Here is a 20,409-nt window from a genome sequence, read left to right as displayed (position 1 = left end):
CATGCATGAGAAAAGCTGGTGCCGGGGTGTCCATTGCTGGCTTCAGAATGGCTGTTAGAGCCATTGCCAGCACTGACTCTGCCCATGAGCCTTTTGCAGGTGCTGGGGTAGAGTCCTTGCCATGGGCTAAAGTTGGGGCCGAGGAGCTACGGCCCTTGTCCGTCTTCGCCACGAGATACCTCGGCGAAAAGCCAGAGGTTCCCAGTCTGTCTCTGCTGCTCAGTCTGATCACCGTCTTCGGAGTCCTGTAGGGGGTCTCTTGTGCGGGGCGATCCTTATGTGCTCCAGCGGAGAGTGACTCGGGCATCTCTGGTGTCTGGAGGGCTTTGTTAAATAAGAGGACCCTCAATCTTAGCTCCCAGTCCCGCCTGGCGCATGCCGTCAGCTTAGCACAGTGGCTGCACTTTACTGGGACATGTCTGTCCCCAAGACACTTAACGCACTGGGAGTGCCCATTCGATGCCAGCATGGCATCCTGGCACTGGGTACACTTTTTAAAACCAGATGATCCTGACATAGTCCTTAATTTCAGTCAGAGGCATTTTAACTCAAGGGAAAAAAAGGCTTTTTTTTTTTTTAAACTGAACCGGACAACAACTAGCGAGAAAAACTACACTAACACTAACAACTATAAGAAAAATAAGAACAATCTGAACTAAACTAATCTCCCTTTCTCCTCAGACAGGAGGGGGAGCGTAACCTAACTCTGTCTGCAGCCGTGGACGATTGGAAGGAAACTGACAAGACTGGACCTCACTCAGCTGAGCGGAGCAAGGCAGCAGTTGAGAATGCGCGGTCCAGTGGGGGCTACTGCTAGTGAAAATCCTCCGGTTTGCGGCGCCAGGATAAGCCCAGCACCTCAAGTGGAGCAGCCTTGGGGACACTACTTGACAAAGAAGTATGAAAATGTAACAAGTGGTGAACCAATATAAGCAGCTTATATTTGAGGTAGCAAAATACAGGACTATGTAGCACTTTAAAGACTAACAAGATGGTTTATTAGATGATGAGCTTTCATGGGCCAGACCCACTTCCTCAGATCAAATAGTGGAAGAAAATAGTCACAACCATATATACCAAAGGATACAATTAAAAAAATGAACACATATGAAAAGGACAAATCAAATTTCAGAAGGGGAATGCGGGGGGGGGGAGGTAAACATCTGTGAGCTAATGATATTAGAGGTGATAATTGGGGAAGCTATCTTTGTAATGGGTAAGATAACTAGAGTCTTTGTTAAGACTCCTGCGCAAAGTGTCGAATTTTAGCATGAATAACAGTTCAGAGGATTCCCTTTCAAGTGCAGTTTTAAAAGGCTTTTGAAGCAGGATGCAGGTAATTAAGTCGTTGAGACAATGTCCTTTCTGGTTGAAATGGCAAGAAACTGTTTTTTCTTTGTGATCCTGTCTAATATCTGTTTTGTGGGCATTTCTATCTATATTTGATGTGACAGAGACAGAGTATTCAGTGGAGGGATTCAGAGAAGTAACAGGGTCAAAGCAATGGGTTAGGAAAAATATTTTTACAATAGCATTCTGAAGGAATATTAGAGGAGCAAGACTGTATCTGTCAAGGCTAGAGAAGGATGCAGCAATTATCAAGATGCAAGATGATGAGAGTCATATCTATATATGTTATATGGAAATAATTGGAAAGGTATTGATATAGCCTGGATGTAAGGATCTGAAAAGAGGTCAGGAATGGACCATTACGGGCCCTACCAATAAACATTTTTCTTCACAGATGTGGAGTATATAGAGATAAGCAACATATACAGTGATAGATGATCATGCCTGCTATTGTAGGGGTAATTATTAAATTACGCTAGCATCTAGAGGCCACATCCCCACTATGCTAAGTATTGTTCAAACATATAAGAGAAGATCCTTGCCCAAAGAGCTTACAATAGCTACATAAATGTCAGCACGACACATAATCCTGAAGGAGCTTTTCTCACTGCCTACAATTAACTCTCCAGAAAAGGCACCTTAAATCGGTTTGATACCTTAGAGATCTTCAGGAAGTGTTCATTTGGTAATACAGTAGTACAGTAGGAAATACCATAAAAAGCATATAGAAATTGCATGTAGTAGGCTCCACTAAGAGTCATCAATATATAAAAGTTAAGATGGAGAGAACCTTGAGTTAACTCACAGGTCTGTATCAAATTATCAATATTTTAATAAAATAGTATTTGTCCATTTAATTTAGTAGTTTCTACTGGAACATTCCAAACTATTTGCAAATATTAAGCCCGCACGGATATAACACACCACCTCTTTCTCCAACGGCCATTGCCATCATTCTGGATAACCAGGAATCTATAGTTTTAAGCCAACTTTATACCTGTACAGTTTTACAGAGGATAGCAGGAGGCTTACAATTAATAAAAACAACACACAAATTCACTGACTGTGCATATTTCGAGTCCAAACTACACTGCTAGACACATTAATCTTTTTCATAATTATTACCTCCCTAAAGAGAGAATTCAGTAAGATGGATAATTACCAAGCTACACAAGTTCTGTAGGGCCATGAAACGACATTAATAAGAGTACAGTAGATTTTTGAAAAATCAATGTTTTTAATTTATCAGATTTAAATAAAATCAATAAAATACTAAATTTCATTTTAAAATAACAGTTATAATTAAATCTTATCACAAACATGCTACACCTAAATTTACAGTCTCAAAAATAAATGAATGGCTCTAGTCTGTCCAGCCTAACAACCAGCTCTTGCTTCTTGAATGTTCCAGGCTTTCACGTTCTGTTTCTCAACAGACTTACATGTGCAAAGGCACAGAATCCTAGAACCATAGAGCTGAAAGAGACCTCAGGAGGTCATCAAGTTCAGCCCCCTGCTCTAGGCAGGACCAATCCCAAGGCAAATGTAGGCTGGATAGGGTGGTTAGTGTTCTGTACTTATGTGGTAGTGGACTTGGGCCAAGCACTAGGGATGTTAAATATTGGTTAATTGAATAGCTGATTAATTCTTATTGGTTACTCAACTATTCTGTAGTCCCCAGGGATGGGGCCAGCAGCCAGTATGCTCCGGCCCCACTCCCAAGAAGCCCCCTGCCACTCCACGCTGCTGCCTCTATTCCCCTATACTTTTGCCTCAAAAAAACTGTCATAGCTTATGGGCGTAAAAAAGACCTCATCTAGGAATAATTTTAAGAAATTTGTTCCCTGGGTAAAAAGGGAAAATATGTCAAGTGTAAGTAGTGCAAAAAGAAAATGCAGGGCCTACCTCGAAGAATGAAACATCATAAGAGAAAAACTGCTTATTAGGAGAAAACGATGTGAACAAAGATGTGGACATGTCTGAAGAAGAATGTGGATCAATTCTGCAATATATCATTCTTCAATACTCTTTGTCTTTTAGTATAAGTGTGATTTAACAAGCAAATTCTCAAACTATTTACTATATTGGAAGTTGCATACTGAATTTGGTAGTCCTAGCTCTTACTGTTTAGGATGGGGTGGGGAACCTAAAGGCTCAGGGACCAGATGTGGACCCTGGCTTGCCTGGATCCTGCCTGCAAGGCTCGGGGCTCCCCCATTCTCCAGCCTCCCTACCATCCTCCCGCACACAAAACCTACTAGCCTGGGCCCTCCTAGGTTATGGTTTGTGAAAGGAATGTGGGGAGCATCATTCCTCTTCTCAGTTAGAGGCCACGTCAGTGTCAGGGTTTGGTGGGGTTGGTTTTTGTGGGGGGTTTTGCTACTCACTTGTATGTGGTTCTCACTTGTACCTGGCTGATTTTTGGAGGATCAGCAGCCCCTGACCAAAAAAAGGTTCCCCACTCCTGGTTGAGGAGGACTTCTTGAACAGATAGAAAGACAAACTCATGCACAGACAAACTCTCTCAAATATATAGTATATTTCCTAAATTAATAAAAATCAAATTATCTGAAAATATTACACGAAGCGTACTCTCTTAGATGTTGTAAAATGCTGTACTGAGCTGTAAATTAACATGTTTTAGTGATCAGACTTGCACATTGTTTGAATAAATGTGAAGAATTATCAGTGAGAAATTTGATTCAAATCTTTTTTTGGTGTTTTAAATCAATGATTTAAATAGCCTTGATTTAAATCAATTCACCCCGAATAAGAGTAAAACTCCACAATAGCTTCACTGTACCTTCACTCACCTGTGATCAGACTTCTGACTTTAAAACAATACTAACATGATGGGTTGAACTGTGCCCTCCCCCATAACACCCATGAATCCCACTTAAACACAAGTTTAAGTCTCCAGTATTGTTGAACTCTTTAAGCATACTTATTATTACAAAAATGTTTATAGAATCACTGTTCACAAAGGAGTGGCTCAGCGTACTGTACAAAAAAAGTAAAATATAACACAAATACTGAAATATTTTAAAAGTCAAATCATGTAATAATTAAATAGGATGGGGAGAGGAGATGATAAGCAGGTGGCAGAAATAAACTGAAGACAGTGTAGAAAAAATATTTTTAAAATTGTGTTTCTACTGTTTAAAGTAAGCAAGAGTAAACTGAAATGTATGTTGTTGCTCCCATGCTCCTGTCCGCAAAAACCTTATAAGTGAAAAAGCACCATCACTTTACAACCTAAAAAGCAGCAGTTCAATCCCTTAGTGCAAACAATGTCAAAGAGATGCATTATCAGAAAAAAAGGCCTCAAACCAGACAGGATTACGGGTTTTAAAAGTAATTATTGGAGAACTATTGAATTTAAGGTCTTATACAATATTCTTTCAGCAACTTTTAAATCAAATGCTATTATTAAAAAACCTGATTGCTCACTATCTTCTAATTCATGGTTGTCACTTCTGCCCCCAGATCTTGCCATTAGTTTTTGATACCACCTTTGCCATATACCTTTCATTAAAGAGCTACAGACTGTTTTTATCAAAACAGAAAATAGTCTATTTACTATACAACATCCAGAAAAGTGGCTAGATTTTTTTTAATTTCTCATAGTTCATTTAAAATGGAAGATTAAATTAAAAAAAAAACACACACCTATAGTTGAGTTTACTACAGCATATCCTCACTTACAACTGCTGCAGTCATAAGAGTAACTGATGAGATCAAGAACATAACACACAGCCTCTTAGGGGGTCATTAAACATATCTAGCAGTCAGCAGAGATGATCTTTTGAAAACATGCATTTTCAAAACAATGCAAAAGGAAATATTTTCAGGAAACCTGAACTTCCAAATTATTTTACGCTTTATTCTTCTATCCCTGACACTCCCAAACACTTGAAAAATAGCAGTATTTTTTCTAGACACAGACAAGGAATTACCAGTGATTAAAAATTTTAGCAATTCCTACAACAGCTGTACCGATGTCTCTCTTTGTGAATCAGAACTGATCAGACTATTGGTTACATTGTACTGCAGCAAGTTGGTTTTTGCCTTCAGCAACTCAGATGATGGATGGGTACAGTAAATACAGCTTCTCCTTGTACAGCATTTATATGACAGGAAATACAGGGAGCATATGCAGCAGTTCCTTCACACTTCCAACTGCTGTGAAAATCTGACAGGAAATGTACAGGAGGTCAGGGAATGGGAAATTCCTGCATTTTATCAAACTTCACTATCCCAAAGATATTTAGCATGCATAATTAAAGGGCCACAGTCACATGAAATCCAGCACAGTCTTAATTACGTGTAATGCTCACAGAGTCCATTCTTTTTTATTCCTCATAAAAATATGCAACAAACCCGAATACAATGATGTTCAGTACAGAAACTATTTGATAGGCTTTAAGAGAACAGAGCTAACAAGATTTGATTTGCTGTATTTTACAGGATAAGTTTATTCAAGAGGCAGACTGGACACACTCATGTCCCTGAACATACATATGGAGAATGCTTTTAACTGACACAGCAAACATAACGTAGGAAGAAAAGTTAGTCCAGAATATAAATGAATTGTAGTATATCAGCACAGCAGCATTAATGGATAAAGATTACTCAAAATATTCATATGTAGCAACACAGTTATTTAACAAAAGTGATTAAAATAAGCCCTCATAATTAATGATCTACAGAGAAAATCTACCATTCAATAAAAATGACAGAGCAGAGATATGTTACAATTCTGATCAGCTAGCTTTTAAACCCCTGGGTGAATTCTGATCTTGCCTATCAGTAATTTATTAAATCAGTGGAATTAAACTGTTGTAAAAACAGAGAGCATGCATTCCCCACAGGAAAAGAGAATGTAAAGACAGACATCCTGGAAAGAGAACAGCAAAGCAAGGTATGGGCAGACCTGACTTTGTACATAGACTTTAGGTAACACTGAAGGCTAAATCTCAAGGAAGTTTAAATTTGGAACTATTAAGCACCCAGCAAGAAGCGTCATTCTAGATTTGTACCAAATCTTGCCCTCTGTTGTCTGCAACTCCTATCAATGTCAACAAATTCACACTGAGCATTTAAGAACAGAACTGGGACAAAATACAGTTGCTTAGGGCAGGTCTACGCTACCAGGAGAGAGAAGATCCAAATTATGTAACTTCATCTACATGACTAGTGTAGCTGAAGCTGCCATACTTAGAACTACTGACCTCGCCATCTTTGCTGTAGTAGTGCATCGACAGGAGATGCTCTCCCATTGACGCCCCCTATGCTTCTCATTGAAGTGGAGTACCAGAATTGGTGGGAGAGTGACCGGCAGATGATTTATTGTGTCTATAACAAAATACAGGACTATGTAGCACTTTAAAGACTAACAAGATGGTTTATTAGATGATGAGCTTTCGTGGGCCAGACCCACTTCCTCAGATCAAATAGTGGAAGAAAATAGTCACAACCATATATACCAAAGGATACAATTAAAAAAAATGAACACATATGAAAAGGACAAATCACATTTCAGAACAGAGGGAGGATGCGGGGGGGGGGGGGGAAGGAAGGTAAATGCCTGTGAGTTAATGATAGTAGAGGTGGGGAGATGTCTGTGAGTTAATGGTATTAGAGGTGATAACTGGGGAAGCTATCTTTGTAGTGGGTAAGGTAGTTGGGGTCCTTGTTCAGCCCCCTGCGGAGAGTGTTGAATTTTAGCATGAATGCCAGTTCAGAGGATTCCCTTTCAAGTGCAGATTTGAATGTCTTCTGAAGTACGATGCATGTGATTAGGTGATTGAGACAGTGTCCGTTCTGGTTGAAATGGCAAGAAACTGTTTTTTCTTTGTGATCCTGTCTAATGTCTGTTTTGTGGGCATTGATTCTTTGGCGAAGTGTCTGAGACGTTTGTCCAATGTACATAGCTGACGGACACTTTCGGCACATGATAGCATAGATTATATTTCTGGATGCGCAGGAATATGTATTCTTGATCTTATAACTCACTTGGTTAGGCCCAATAATGGTGTCAGCAGAGTGAATATGTGATTAATATTTCTGTCCAATATTTAGTGCTTCACCTTCCTTTAAACTAGAAATGCAAGCACTTTGATATGCAGACTGACTCCTACAATTCAAGTCTGAGTTCCACTACTACAGAAACAGGATTTGATAAAATATCCAAGAAAACCCTTTGTAACTTCTGCTTAAATTTGTTTTATTTTTACAATACTCCTCAGTGACTCTCTGAAGATATTGTAACGCATCTGGCATGCACATGAAAGGAGACTTTTAACACTTACTAATGCAGCAACAGTAAACCCACATCACAAAAAAGTTATGGGTCAAAACAGTGGCTCTTTGTAATATCAATAGATATAGTATATCAAAGACAAGCCATTCCATATCATTAGGGTTCTATCGAATTCAGGGTTCATTTTGGTTCAGTCATAGGCTCTTATAATCAAATTTCATTATTTCAGCTACTTAAATCTGAAATGTCATGGTGCTGTAACTGTAGGGTCCTGAACCAAAAAAGTAGCTGTGTGTGTATGGGGGGGGGATGTTGCAAGGTTATTGTATGGGGGGTTGTGATACTGCTACCTTTACTTCTGCACTGCTGCTGAGCAGCTGGAGAGTAATGGCTGCTGGCTGGGACCACAGCTCTGAAGACAAAGCTACCACCAGCAGCAGCACAGAAGTAAGGATGTTGTGGTATGTATGGTCTTGCCATCTTTACTTCTGTGCTGCTGGCAGGGCACTACCTTCAGAGCCGGGCATCCAGACAACAGCCAGCATTCTCCAGCCACCCCGCTCTGAAGTCTGCACAGGAGTAAGGGTGACAATACCGTGACCCCCCTGCAACTCTGTCTTAGGCCAAAATCCCAAATTTGAGACACTTAGGTCTCCCCTCTGACATATGCATATTATGAGGCAAAAGCACACAAAAGACCAGATTTCACTGACTGAGACACGTTTATGGCTGGGGATTTGGTAGGGTCCCACTTATAGCCCACTAGAGTATTAGGATGAAGGATGTACTGCCTAGAATGGACTGCCAAGGACTTACAATTGTTTGATCACTGCCTGGTCTGGTCCACCTGGCCTCTGAAAGTTCACTCTCTCTCTACTATAACCTCAATATTAACTTTAATGAGTTTTATGACAAAAACAACAGTATACCTCAAAATCATGCATTTTTCTACACAGCAGAAAAAGGAGGATAATATAGCACTAGTAAAATCAAAACATAACCAATTCAGATTCTAAATGTAGCATAGCATAATAAGCTAACTAGGTACACTGCATATTAGGGATGTTAGTGTATAGTCGTTTAAACTATTAACCAATAAGTCTGGGCATATCGGTTAACCCAAACAACTACTCCAAACGACTATACTCAGACACACATTCCTTGCTGCCTCTGTATCAGAGGCAACAAAGCAGGGGAAGCGGGAGCTAGTGCCTGTGGGGCTTAAAAGTCAGCTCCCTGTGCACGCTGGTTTCCACGGAGCCAGCAGCGCAGGGAGAAGGGTGGAAATTGGTGCTCAACTGGAGTCAGCTTAAAAGCCAGCCCTCCACAAGTACTGAATCCTGCAGAGCTACCTGCCCCTCCACCCCTGCACTGCTGCCTGTGATAGAGGCGCAGCAGTGCAGAGGGTAAGAAGGTAGACAGGAGTTGGTACATGTGGGAAGCCAGCTTTCAAGATGCTTCCCCACACATATCAAGCCACCTGCCCCCCATGCTGTTGCCTCTCTATCAGAGGCAGAAGCATGGGGCAGGAGGGAGAGGGGAGAAGGGAAGGGAGAGGTGAGAACCAATAGGCGCAGGGAGCCGGCTTTTAAGACTGCTCTCCACACATGCCCTTTCTTGTTGCCTTCCACAGAAGAAGTGGGGGGAGGGCAGGCGGAAGCCACCTGCCCCGAACCCTCTGCGCTGCTGCCTCTGTATCAGAGGCAGAAGTGGGGGGGAGAGGCAGGTGGGATGCCAGAGCAGCCTCTGTCCACAGGGAACTTGTGCCCCCTTGGACGGAGGCTTCTTCCACCCTGCACTGCTGTCTCTGTATCAGATACAGATATAGAGGCAGCAGCATGGAGTGGCAGGGGGCGCCCCAAGAGTGAAGCCGGAACATTTTAGTAACTAAACACATTAATCACAGGCATTAATGCTGAGCTGCCCCTTTGAAGTGCCACTCCAGTGCTTCGAAGGGGCAGCACATTAGGAACCTGGTATCAACTAGGGTTTCCAGCTGACCCCAGGCTCCATGCAGCATTGCCCCTTTGAAATGCTGGAGCGGCACGTCACAGGGGCAGCGCAACATGGAGCTGTGGATCAGCTAGGCACTCCAGCTGATCCCAGGCTCCTAATCCACTGCCCCTGTGAGGCGCCGGAGCAGCATTTCAAAGGAGCAACACAACATGGAGCCTGGGATCAGCTGAAGTGCTCAGGTGATCCTGGGCTCCGTGTTGTGCTGTCCTTTGGAAATGATGCCCTGGTGCTTCAAAGAGGCAGCACTGCAAGGAGCCCTGGGTCAGCCAGGGTCTCCAGCTGATCCGTGGCTCTGCCTTGCACTGCCTCTTTGAAGTGTTGCTTCGGTGCCTCAAAGGGACAGCGCTCCACAGAGCAGGGGTCAGCTGGGGACTCCAGCTTATCCCAGGCTCCGGCAGTGCTGCCCCTTGGAAATGCCACCGCTGTGTTTCAAAGGGGCAGCACTAGCTGAGCCCAGGATCAGCTGGGTACTCCAGATGATCCTGGACTCCTACAGTGCTTCCCCTTGAAACACAATGGCAGTGTTTCAAAGGCGCAGCTGCACAGAGCCTGGGGTCAGCTGGAGACTCCAGCTGATTCCGGGCTTCTGCAGCACTGCTCCTTTTAAATGTTGCCACAACATTACAAAGGTGCAGTGCACGCGACTAATTGCAATTAAATTTTTTTATTGCTCGATTAATCATGATTAATTTTTTTAATCGTTGACAGCCCTAGTTCATATTCATAGCCCACCACTGAGTGAAATATAAAATGAAAACTGTATAAATGATGTGAAAGAAGTCAGAGTACTAACGCTGAAAGAATATTAAAAATACAAGCAATGTTATCAGTAAGACAAGAATTTTGTATAAACTTGTATCGTTCTTTTGAAATGTTTTATGAATTTTTATGGCAATTTTCCATGACAGATCCCTGGATGCCTTCTGTGAATAACTGCTACAGGTCAAGAGTCAAGCTAGTAGTGTGGCTGGTTTCCTGATTAAAATACCAGGAAACATTCTCTGTGTTCTCCTATAACAAAAGCCCAGTCCCCACAGCAAAGATTCTCTAGCTGCTTTCTCACCTGCTGTATCCACAATTTCAGCAAACAAGGAAAACTACAGGTTGCATTAGCTCATCTCCTTATACAGGAGAACTCTTGTAGATTACCTTTCCACACTTTCATTGTCCAATCTTCTAAAAGGCAAGGCAGCATATTTTGCCACTACCAGAAGGTGTGAAACAATTCTTGTATAAGCTCATTTCACATTCAATTTACCAAGTTAAGTCCAGATGTTTGAAAAAAAGCTCACAGACAAAATGAGATGAAATGCCCTTTTAAGACAATAGAGCAATACTGATTAAAATGTTTCTTCCCTCACTCCCCCATCTCCTTTCAGATAAAACCCTCTCCCTCAAAGCAGGCCAGGGGTTTAAACAGGCAGTTTCTCTTTTAGAGCATGTTTGCATTAATTATAGGACATATGAGGATAAATCACAGATATAGAACATGAAAGATAATGAAAACACCATGAGCCCAAGTTTAATTCTTAACTACTAAGACGGTCTTCTTTATACACATACAATGAGGTGAAGAACAGAAGAGATAGTCTCATATTCAGGGCTTCTTTGGGAAGGTCCCAACATCCCCTCTCCCCCATTTAGTTTCAATTGCTTCCAAATGAACCTTGCAGTAAAGGCAGTTCATGCAGCACAACCATGCAGAATAACTGCACAGCAGGACTTCTCAATAGCAGTTGGAAATCAAGTACCACAGTATCTCATCAGTCTAGAAGGTTTCATGCTGCTAAGAGACTTCTTAAGCTACAGAAGTGCATGGGAACCATCTACAGCAGTGGTCACCAACCAGTAGATCAGGATCTACGCGTAGATCTTGGAGCCTCTGACATGTGATCCTAACTGGTTTGGCCAGGAAGCTATCAAAGTGCTGGCACTTTAGTTGCCCCTCCACCCACTGTCATGCTGTGCAGAGTGCGGGAGGGAGACGGGATGCACGGATGTCAAGATGTTCCTCCTCCCCCCACTCCTTTTACCCTATCTCCACAGAGAGAGAAGGGGATGAAGGGAGCTTGGCAGTGCAAATCTGTCACTCACACAATGTGTCTCCCTCTGACATTCTCACAAACACACAGTGTCCCTCACTCATCTCCCATCCCAGCACATACATGGGGGATGCTTGTTACTACTTTTACAGCTTACAAAGTTTGTTAGTTTTGGGTTTTGACTGGTCTGTGCATTTCATAATTTTCATTTTGTTCTTACGCTTAAATTTAACTCTTTGAGTAGTGAGTTCTAAAATGCCTAACCTGTTGCAGTTGGATTAATTATCTCTATGGTAATTTCTGCTCTTGGAAGTGGTTGGCATGTCCCTGCAGCCCCTGAGAAAGGTAGAGCAGGAGGTTGCCACATGTTGTCCTTGCCTGCAGACACCACTCCTGCAGCTCCATTGATCAATAACAGAGAACCATGGCCAGTAGAAGCTGTGGGCTCAGTGCCTGTAGATGAGGAACAGCACATGGCGTCATGGGGTCTTTGCAGTACATGCTACTTGCTTTCAGGAGCGGTGCAGGGTCAGGAGTAAGCCTGCCTTAACCCCACTGCTCCACCACCCAGAAGCCATCTCATGGTTAAATGGTGCCCAGCCATAGCCTGCTTCCTGAACTCCTGTCCCAGCCCTGAACTTCCTGCCCCAGACATGAGTCTCCCTGCACCCAAACTCCTTCCCAGAGCTTGCACCCCAATCTCCCAACCTGGGCTAAGCCCAGAGCCCCTCCCACATGCCAAGCTCCTTGGCTGAAGAGCAGAGCCTGCACCCCAACCTCCTGCACCCCAACCAGTTACCCCAGCCTGGTGAAAGCGAATGAGATTCGGGGAGGAAGGGAGATGGAGTGAGCAGGGTGAGGCCTCCAAGAAAGAGCAGAGCAGGGATATGGCCTCAAAGAAGCAGCATGAGGGAAGTGGGGCAAGGGTGTTTGGGTCTGGGATAGATCTTAAATTGCATTTAAATTAAAAAAGTGATCTTGTAGTTAAAAATGCTGGAGACCACGGTCTGCAGTATACAGTAAAATTCCAATAAGCCGGCACCTTTAGGACCCAGGGGGTGCCGGATTATCAGATATGCCGGACTATCGGAAGGGGGGGCTATGAGGAGTCTGGGGCCAGATCCCTCATAGCCCCCCCTTCCGATAGTCCGGCTCTGCCCCAGGCGTCCCTGATTCAGCCGCTGCTGTCAGTTTCAGTAGCGGCTGAATCGGGACACCTGCAGCAGAGCAGCTAGGGTGCTGCCGGGTTGGTGCAGTAGCGCCGACCCTTGGCGCAGCGAGACCAACCCGGCAGCACCCCAGCTGCTCTTGGGGACGCCTGGGGCAGAGCAGCTGGGGGGCTGCCGGGTTGGTCCCACAGCGCCGAAGAGCGGCGCTACTGGACCAATCCCACAGCACCCCAGCCACTCTGTCCCAGGTGTACCCAAGTTAGCTGCTGCTGAAACTGACCAGCGGCTGACTCCAGGAAGCCGGGGCAGAGCAGTTCTGCCTCAGGCTTCCTGGAGTCAGCCGCTGATCAGTTTCAGCAGCGGCTGAAAAGGGGACAGCTGGGGTGCTGCCGGGTTGGTCCCGCAGCCCCGAGGGGCAGCGCTAGGGTACCTACCCAGCAGCACTCCAGCTGCTCTGCCCCCAGCTTCCCCGATTCAGCCGCTGGTCAGTTTTAGCAGCGGCTGAATCTGGGAAGCTGGGGGCAGAGCAGCTCCAATGGTCCGGCTGCCCGGAGCACTTTCAGGTTCCTGATGGTGCCGGACCATCAGGAGTGCCGGACCATCAGGGTTTTTTGTTCAATGTAAGTTTCTGGGCAAGGTGTAAAGATCCTAATAAAAATGAAGTTTCTCTTTGTATTGTAGCATTTACCAATAAAGAACGTATATAGTGTTAGCCTATGGAAAAAACAAAGGGAATTAAATCCAGAAATTTATACTAGTTAAAATATTAATACTCCTATACTAACACTGAAGTCAAACAATGAAAAGGTTAAATCTCTCTTGATAAAGAAGGCTAAATGCCACACATCGGACATATGGTTTTTTTTATTACTACCCCAAATCTACATATTAACATCCAGCAAACCTAATTCTGTTCTTAGGTATGCACTTGGACTTCAGTTCATTTGTAAAGGAACTGAGCAGCTGATGACCAAGGGTAAACAAAGGCTCCATGTGTGCAAAAAGAACAAGTCAGAGTTATTATGAAAACTTCAATTTTGCACTTCCTGACATGAGTTCTGTAGCATTCCGTGAAATGTAATTTGTATTTAATATAAAATGGCTGTATTATATTCAACTGTCTTACATGCATAAGATAAGTAAATAAGCCACGTGTCATTCCATTTTTATTGCGTGCCTCTTAAAAGCTATGGTGGCTGTATACCAGCTGAGAAGTCCCCCACCATGGACAAAGCTTCAGCTGCCTATTTAAGAGAGATGTAATGTCCCTTTTGTATCGTTCCAGTAGAATGGATGACCTTTAGATGGGCCAAAGGTCTGATCACTTGCTCTTTTAAACATCAAGAGCATCTAAGACATTATTGGCATTATATAATGAACAATAGCTAAACAATGGAATTGCTCTTATTAAAGTTGTTTTGATGTACATTGTTGATATCCAACAGTACTTATACTTTAATCACATTGCTAAGTAACTAACAGTGCATTTGAGATTTTAAACGTTGTGAAGCATTCCTGTAGACATGACTCTGTCAGTCTTACATTAAATAGAACTTAGCACTGAAAGTAGTTCTGCTTAAATCAATTTGATAGCTTATTAAATAAGGCACTACTTGATGGAAGAGTGACCAATGTGCCATACATAATATCCACTCAATGGTACTCTGTTCTTTGTATCTTTAAGGTTGACAGAATCATTTTTAAAACGCATAGACTGACATGGACTTTGCTAAGAGATTTATAAACAGAATATTAAAAATTGTTCAGTAGGTCACCTTTGTGCAGAGGCCAAATATAATATTCTTTTAAACATACTTTGCTGAGGCTGATAAGCCACTCCAACTGCTCCTCTCTCAGCTATCGACTAAGACATAGGTCCCTTGTTTGAGACCTTACCTTGGGTAACGCAGCCTTCAGGTTCTTTTTAAATGTGTTTATACAATAGAAGATGAGACGCTTAACTTTCTGAGACCAGATGGTGCACACACTATATGGTAGAGAACATGTATACACTGATTTAGATCTTACAGGAAACCATGTAATGAAAATACCAAAGAGAAATTATATCAAACAATTTTATTTTAAAATCCTAAAAAGGATCTCAATGTTTTTATACAATATGATCCACAATCTTTTACTGGTAGGATTTGAAATAATGAATCATTCTCTCACAATATACCAAAAAAGGCAGTACAGACAGATTATGGACTATTTTCTTTTACACAGCAAGAAAACTGATACCAAATTTGAGAGAGATGGGGAGCACCTAAACTATTTTTCCCCTCTCTACAACCTAAACAGCTAGACTATTTTTTTAAAGTTATATATAATTCATTCCCAAGAAAAGATTTTGTAGGCAAGGTTTCAGCCAGGAGCTGTTTTATGCCCAGTTCTCCCCCCTCTCCCCCAAAACAAAAAAAAAGGAATGAGTAACTAGACACAGCAAAGTGAAAAAGATTCAGGGGGGGTAGCTGTGTTAGTTTGTATCTGCAAAAATGAGGAGTCCTGGGGCACCAATTCATCAGATGAAGTGGGCTTTACCCATGAAAGCTTATGCCCTAATAATTCTGTTAGTCTCTAAGAGGACACAGGTCTCCTTGTTTTTTTTGTAGAAACAGCAGCAGTCTTAAATACTACTATGCTACTGAGAGCCTCTTCATATACTCAGAGGCTACATCTACACTGGAAGCTTCTTGCACAAGAACTCTTTTGCGGAAGAGTTCTTGTACAAAAACTCTTCCAGAAGAAAGCGTCTACACTGGCATGTGCTTTTGCGCAAGAGCATCCATGCCAGTGTAGATGCTCTCTTGCACAAGAAAGCTCTGATGGCCATTTTAACCATAGGGCTTTCTTGCGCAAGAAATTCATGTTGCCTGTCTACACTGGCCTCATGCGCAAGAACAGTTGCGCAAAAGGACTTATTCCTGAATGGGAGCGTCAGAGTTCTGGTGCAAGAAGCCCTGATTTCATAAATTAGAACGCCAGTTTACTTGCGCAAGAACACGCAGCCAGTGTACACAGGCAGCAAGTTTTCGTGCAAGAGCGTCCGATTTGCGCAAGATCGTGCCAGTGTAGACACAGTCAGAGGTATTATAAGGGAAGATGCTTTTCTCATACGGATAAGCAAGACTGAACTTTTGCAGGCCCCTTAACCAATGTAAGAATTTTGAGGTTTCCTTTCAAGATACGTACTTTTTTTAAAATCAAGACATTGAGGTTTCTTATGGACATATGGAGTATTGCCATTATAGACAATACTTTTTCTTGTAAACGCACTGGGTTCTTCTGTCCTCATGTCTTCCTGACAAAAAGTTATCTTTTGATCTATTCTTGTTAAATGATCAAAATTCAGGATTTCTGCCTTGTCTCTCAGATCAAACACCAAACATGATTGGAATACTGTGCTACTTGCAGTTTAGTGCTTTGTTTCTTGCTCCATGCCATCTGAGCTTGAAGCTCTGTCTAGAGAAGCAGAGAGGCAACAGAGATGGGACACATATGTGTATTTGATTAAAAAAAATAAAGTACTTGGTTTGGAGTGTTTCTGCAATGGGAACATGCCACTGATATCAGAGCTGTTGTAGCTTTATCATCCAGCTTCCCAAGAATTAGGTTCACTTTTCAAACAATCACTGCATAGACACATTGTATGGGAAGAGGGGAGAAATACAAATCATTTTTAATCATTGATGATTTTAATATTTTAACACACTTACTATTTCCACAGCATCTATCTGTAAATAATCCTAAAAATGATATTGAATTTTCTGGATCTTGTGGCCTTGGGAAATTCACAGTGAAGAAGTTTCGCAAACTAAATGTCCTTACAAAATAAGCCTCGGGCACATTTATTTTGAGAAACTTTTTTACCTGCTATTTAACTGTGTTCCCAGAGAAAGCAAATATTTCAGAGTTATCTGAAGTACAAAAATGGCAAATATTGATCTGTCTCATGCTTGAACAAAGTTACTCTGAGTAGCATAAAAATGCTAAATAACCATTGTCAGAATCATATTTTCTAGCTTAGTTAGTACCATGCTGTCTCAGAAGATCTTCTGAATTCAAATGTGCAGGATAGAGATTTAGTAAAAACATTTCAGCAACATATTTTTCTTTCTGTCTCTCTCTTCTAATGGGAAAACATAGCTTGAAATCTAATCAACTGTACAGTAAAAAAACATTTAACCAGCCACAAAAGCTCACTATCTTGTTTTCTTTTTGGGGGGAGGGATAAAAATAATATTTCTCTGTCCCCCATTACCGGTTCAAGACCCCCACAAACTAGGGTGACTAGACAGCGAGTGTGAAAAATTGGGACAAGCAATGGGGGGACGGGGAGGGTCCCTATAAGGGGGGGAAAAAACAAATGCAGAGACTGTCCCTATAAAATCAAGACATCTGGTCACCCTGACATAAACGTAAGGTGGTGGTGGTACTTGCTTCCAGTCCGGCAAGATGCTTTGCACAAGCTAGCACTCCAAGAGCGTCATAATAAAGGACTGAGACCTCACTGGCTACCTTGAAGCCCAGAAAAACTGAGCATCCACAAAAGTTGTCAACTACACAATGTAAAATCAAAACAATTCTCTTTATCTAAGGTGTTACTAGTATAGTAAATCCAAGTGTTTCAACGGAAGTGTGATATATTTCAGTTGCCCTTCAAATAAATGCAAAAAGGTTCATTATGACATTCTAGAGTCAAATCATCCAAATCCTTTACTAAAAAAATTCAAAAGATTCAAAAATTTGAAACCTAAAACCAAAAACATTTTTAAAATATCTGTCCTAAGCAACATTATGAAGAAGTTGCTTTCCTTGCTATTAGCTATACAAGAAATCCCACTGGGGTTTCACAAACCTGGGAAATGGCAATCTAACCATGACAAAAAAAAATCCTTAATAGCTGACCATACAGAGAGGTCACCAGAAACCTTAGGGAGCAGAAAAGGGAAAACGCAAAGGCTAAAACCCTTCTTTTTAAAACCATTTCATACAATTTAATAAATTAATATTGTATCCTAATATGCTAACTAAAAGCAAAAGGACCACAAATCAAAACACCTACCATGTTCCACGAAGACATTGCAGTGTGGGCCTCCATGCCTAGATGATTCTTTCTTCCCTGCTCCTTTGATAAAATGCAGGGCAGGCAGACTTGGCCTTCTCTGGTCCCCAAGAACTTTTCCAGGCTGCTGCCCCATAAAGTAACAATAGGCAATCTTCCCCAGAACAAGCAGTGTAAGGACTGAGATCCCTGATCTTCCAGGTTGGCTGAGAGTTTGCAAGTAAAATATTTTAGGTGTGTGCGTTCGTTGTGTTTATCACATCAGCAAACAGCTCACATTAAGCAGAGTTCAGTCAGGTGCACAGATTCTTTCAACACTTTAGAAACTGCAACAAGATTCTTCTGGTGCCTTTATGCAAAGCTCTGTTATAAGATGTTCCATTTATTTAGCAGTTACAAGTGTTACCAAAGTTTCTTGTTTGTAATGAGTCTTCCACTGAGTAAGTGGGAGCTACTTTATCTTACCAATAAGAAAACCACATATAGGGCCACCCAGGGCAGGAAATAGTCATTCCCATTGCAATCAGTGTCAGGATTTCTTTTTTTCCTTTTCTTTTGCATAGCACTTAGTTAATAAAGGCCAAAAAGCCAGTGATTTGGCTTCAAGTATTATTAAAGTGAGAGAGAATCAACTGTGTCAAAGTCATTTTAGATTTCCAATTAAACAGTTCAAAGTCTTTGAGGATCCATAATGACCTTTGAGTAAGGGGGATATTTCAGAGGAACTTGCAATCATTGAAGACCAATAGGTTTGCCTTCTCTGATAAGTTTTCTGCTACCTCTCCAATGCTCTGAACAAAGTGAATGGGCACTTCGGGATCATTTTGGAGCAGAAACAATAACAATCATTGTGACAATACAAGTAATGAACTACCCATCTGCACCAGCTTGCTGCTTATAAGGCAGAGAAGCCAACCCGGGCTTGTTCCTAATTGTTCATGAAAATACAAATGCCATTCTACTTGGTCCAGTCGATGCTGGTGGCAGGAAAGAGGCGCTAGTCCAGTGATGCTCTCCAGGAGGAAGGTTTCTGCACAGCAGCCAGAAAAGGTCAAGTTGGGGTGACGGGGCTGGCTTCATCCCAACTGGGAGCCTAGCACTGCAAAAGGCCTACTTGGTGAATTATGTAGTACGGCTCTGGCTCCTAAGGCTTGGCAAGAGAGTCTGAGGCCAAGAACCCTAATCCCCACAGGCCCTGAATGGCCCCCAAGGGCCAAGGATTCCAATAGGACAAGGGACAGAAACCCCGGAGGGGGTGTCGAACCCCAGTCTGGGGTGGAGGAGAAGGAGCAAAAGGAGACAAAGGGGATGAAGCTCGCTCTGGTGGGGGGGAGGGACGATCCAACACCCCCGGTGAGGGAAGAGGACACACAGCGGGGGGGGGGGGGGAGTGTTAAGGCCTACTCCGAGGAGGGGGAAAGTCCCGTGGGCGGGGGCGGGGAAGGGATTAAGCCCCGGTCGGGGGGGCCCCAGCGGGGCAGGGAACAAGCCCGCCAGGGAAGCGGGGCCACTGACGGGTCAGGCGGGTGACGGGGGCGATTCCCCCCACCCCGGGGGGCGGCTGCGAGTCCCCGGCTCCCCCCGGCCGGTCACATCCCCGGCCGGCCGCCGCCTCCTGCCGGCTTGTCGCCGCGGGGCTCTCACCGGCACCGGGCGGGGCGAGGGGGTCCGCTCCCGGCGCGCTCAGGGCGAGAGGAGCCCGCGGCACACGGCGGCCATGACAGGAACCTGCTAGCGCCCGAGCGAGGCTGCGAGGGGCGGGGCACGCAGCGGGCGGGGGCGGGGCTTGGAGGGGGCGGGGCGAGGGAATAGGGGGAGAGGAGAGGGGGAAAAGGAAGGGGGTAATAAAGGGGAGACAGAGGGGGGAGGAGGAGAAAGGGGGGAAGGAAGGAGGGAAATGGGGTAGAGGGGGAAGGAGGAGAAAGGGGGGAAGGAAGGAGGGAAATGGGGTAGGGGGGAAGGAGGAGAAAGGGGGGAAGGAAGGAGGGAAATGGGGTAGAGGGGGAAGGAGGAAAAAGGGGGAAGGAAGGAGGGAAATGGGGTAGAGAGGAAGGAAGGAGGAGAAAGGGGGGAAGGAAGGAGGGAAATGGGGTAGAGGGGGAAGGAGGAAATAAAGGGGACACCAAGGGGGAAGGGGAGGGATCAGAGGAAGGAAAGGGGGCCTGGCAGACATGTTGATGCACTGCACAGTATCAGGCCCACCAAGCAGGATTGCCCACCATAGCCCTAATTACACCACCTCAAAGGGGTGGCCATGTTAGTCTGTAACTTTAAAAACAACCAGTGGTCCTGTAGCACCTTAGGCTACATCTAGACTGCTGCTTTTTTTCGGAAAAAGGTACACAAATTGCGCACTGCAACTTGCGTACCTTTTTCCGATTGATTTTTCGGAAGAGGCTTTTTCAAAATTAGGTCCATCTACACGGGGTCAAATTTTGGAAAACCTCCTCTTCTGGAAGAGCCCTTATTCCTCATAAAATGTGGAATACAGGGCTTCCGAAAGAG

The 20,409-nt window shown here is 43.5% G+C and overlaps 1 protein-coding gene across 3 annotated transcripts in view; it reads right to left on the bottom strand.

The window, feature by feature from the left end:
• ABL1 (ABL proto-oncogene 1, non-receptor tyrosine kinase) overlaps positions 1–19,650 on the bottom strand; it is a 164,935-nt gene extending 145,285 nt beyond the window's left edge. Inside the window, exons 1-2 of one of the 3 annotated variants that reach the window (XM_006128369.4) lie at positions 17,905–18,026; positions 16,368–16,471 (exon numbers count right to left, since the gene is read on the bottom strand). In XM_006128369.4, coding sequence (XP_006128431.2) covers positions 16,368–16,398 — 31 coding nt within the window. In that variant the 5' untranslated portion in view covers positions 16,399–16,471; positions 17,905–18,026. Of the gene's footprint in view, positions 1–16,367; positions 16,472–17,904 lie in introns of all 3 variants that reach the window. The other 2 variants (XM_006128365.4, XM_075905754.1) reach the window with 2 other exon arrangements.
• Positions 19,651–20,409: the final 759 nt, after the last annotated feature.

The sequence above is a fragment of the Pelodiscus sinensis genome, chromosome 22 (genome assembly GCF_049634645.1).
Source record: "Pelodiscus sinensis isolate JC-2024 chromosome 22, ASM4963464v1, whole genome shotgun sequence".
NCBI lineage: Eukaryota > Metazoa > Chordata > Testudines > Trionychidae > Pelodiscus > Pelodiscus sinensis.
The sequence above is the reverse complement of the archived record's forward strand: the minus strand, read 5'-3'. Positions and strand labels throughout refer to the sequence as shown.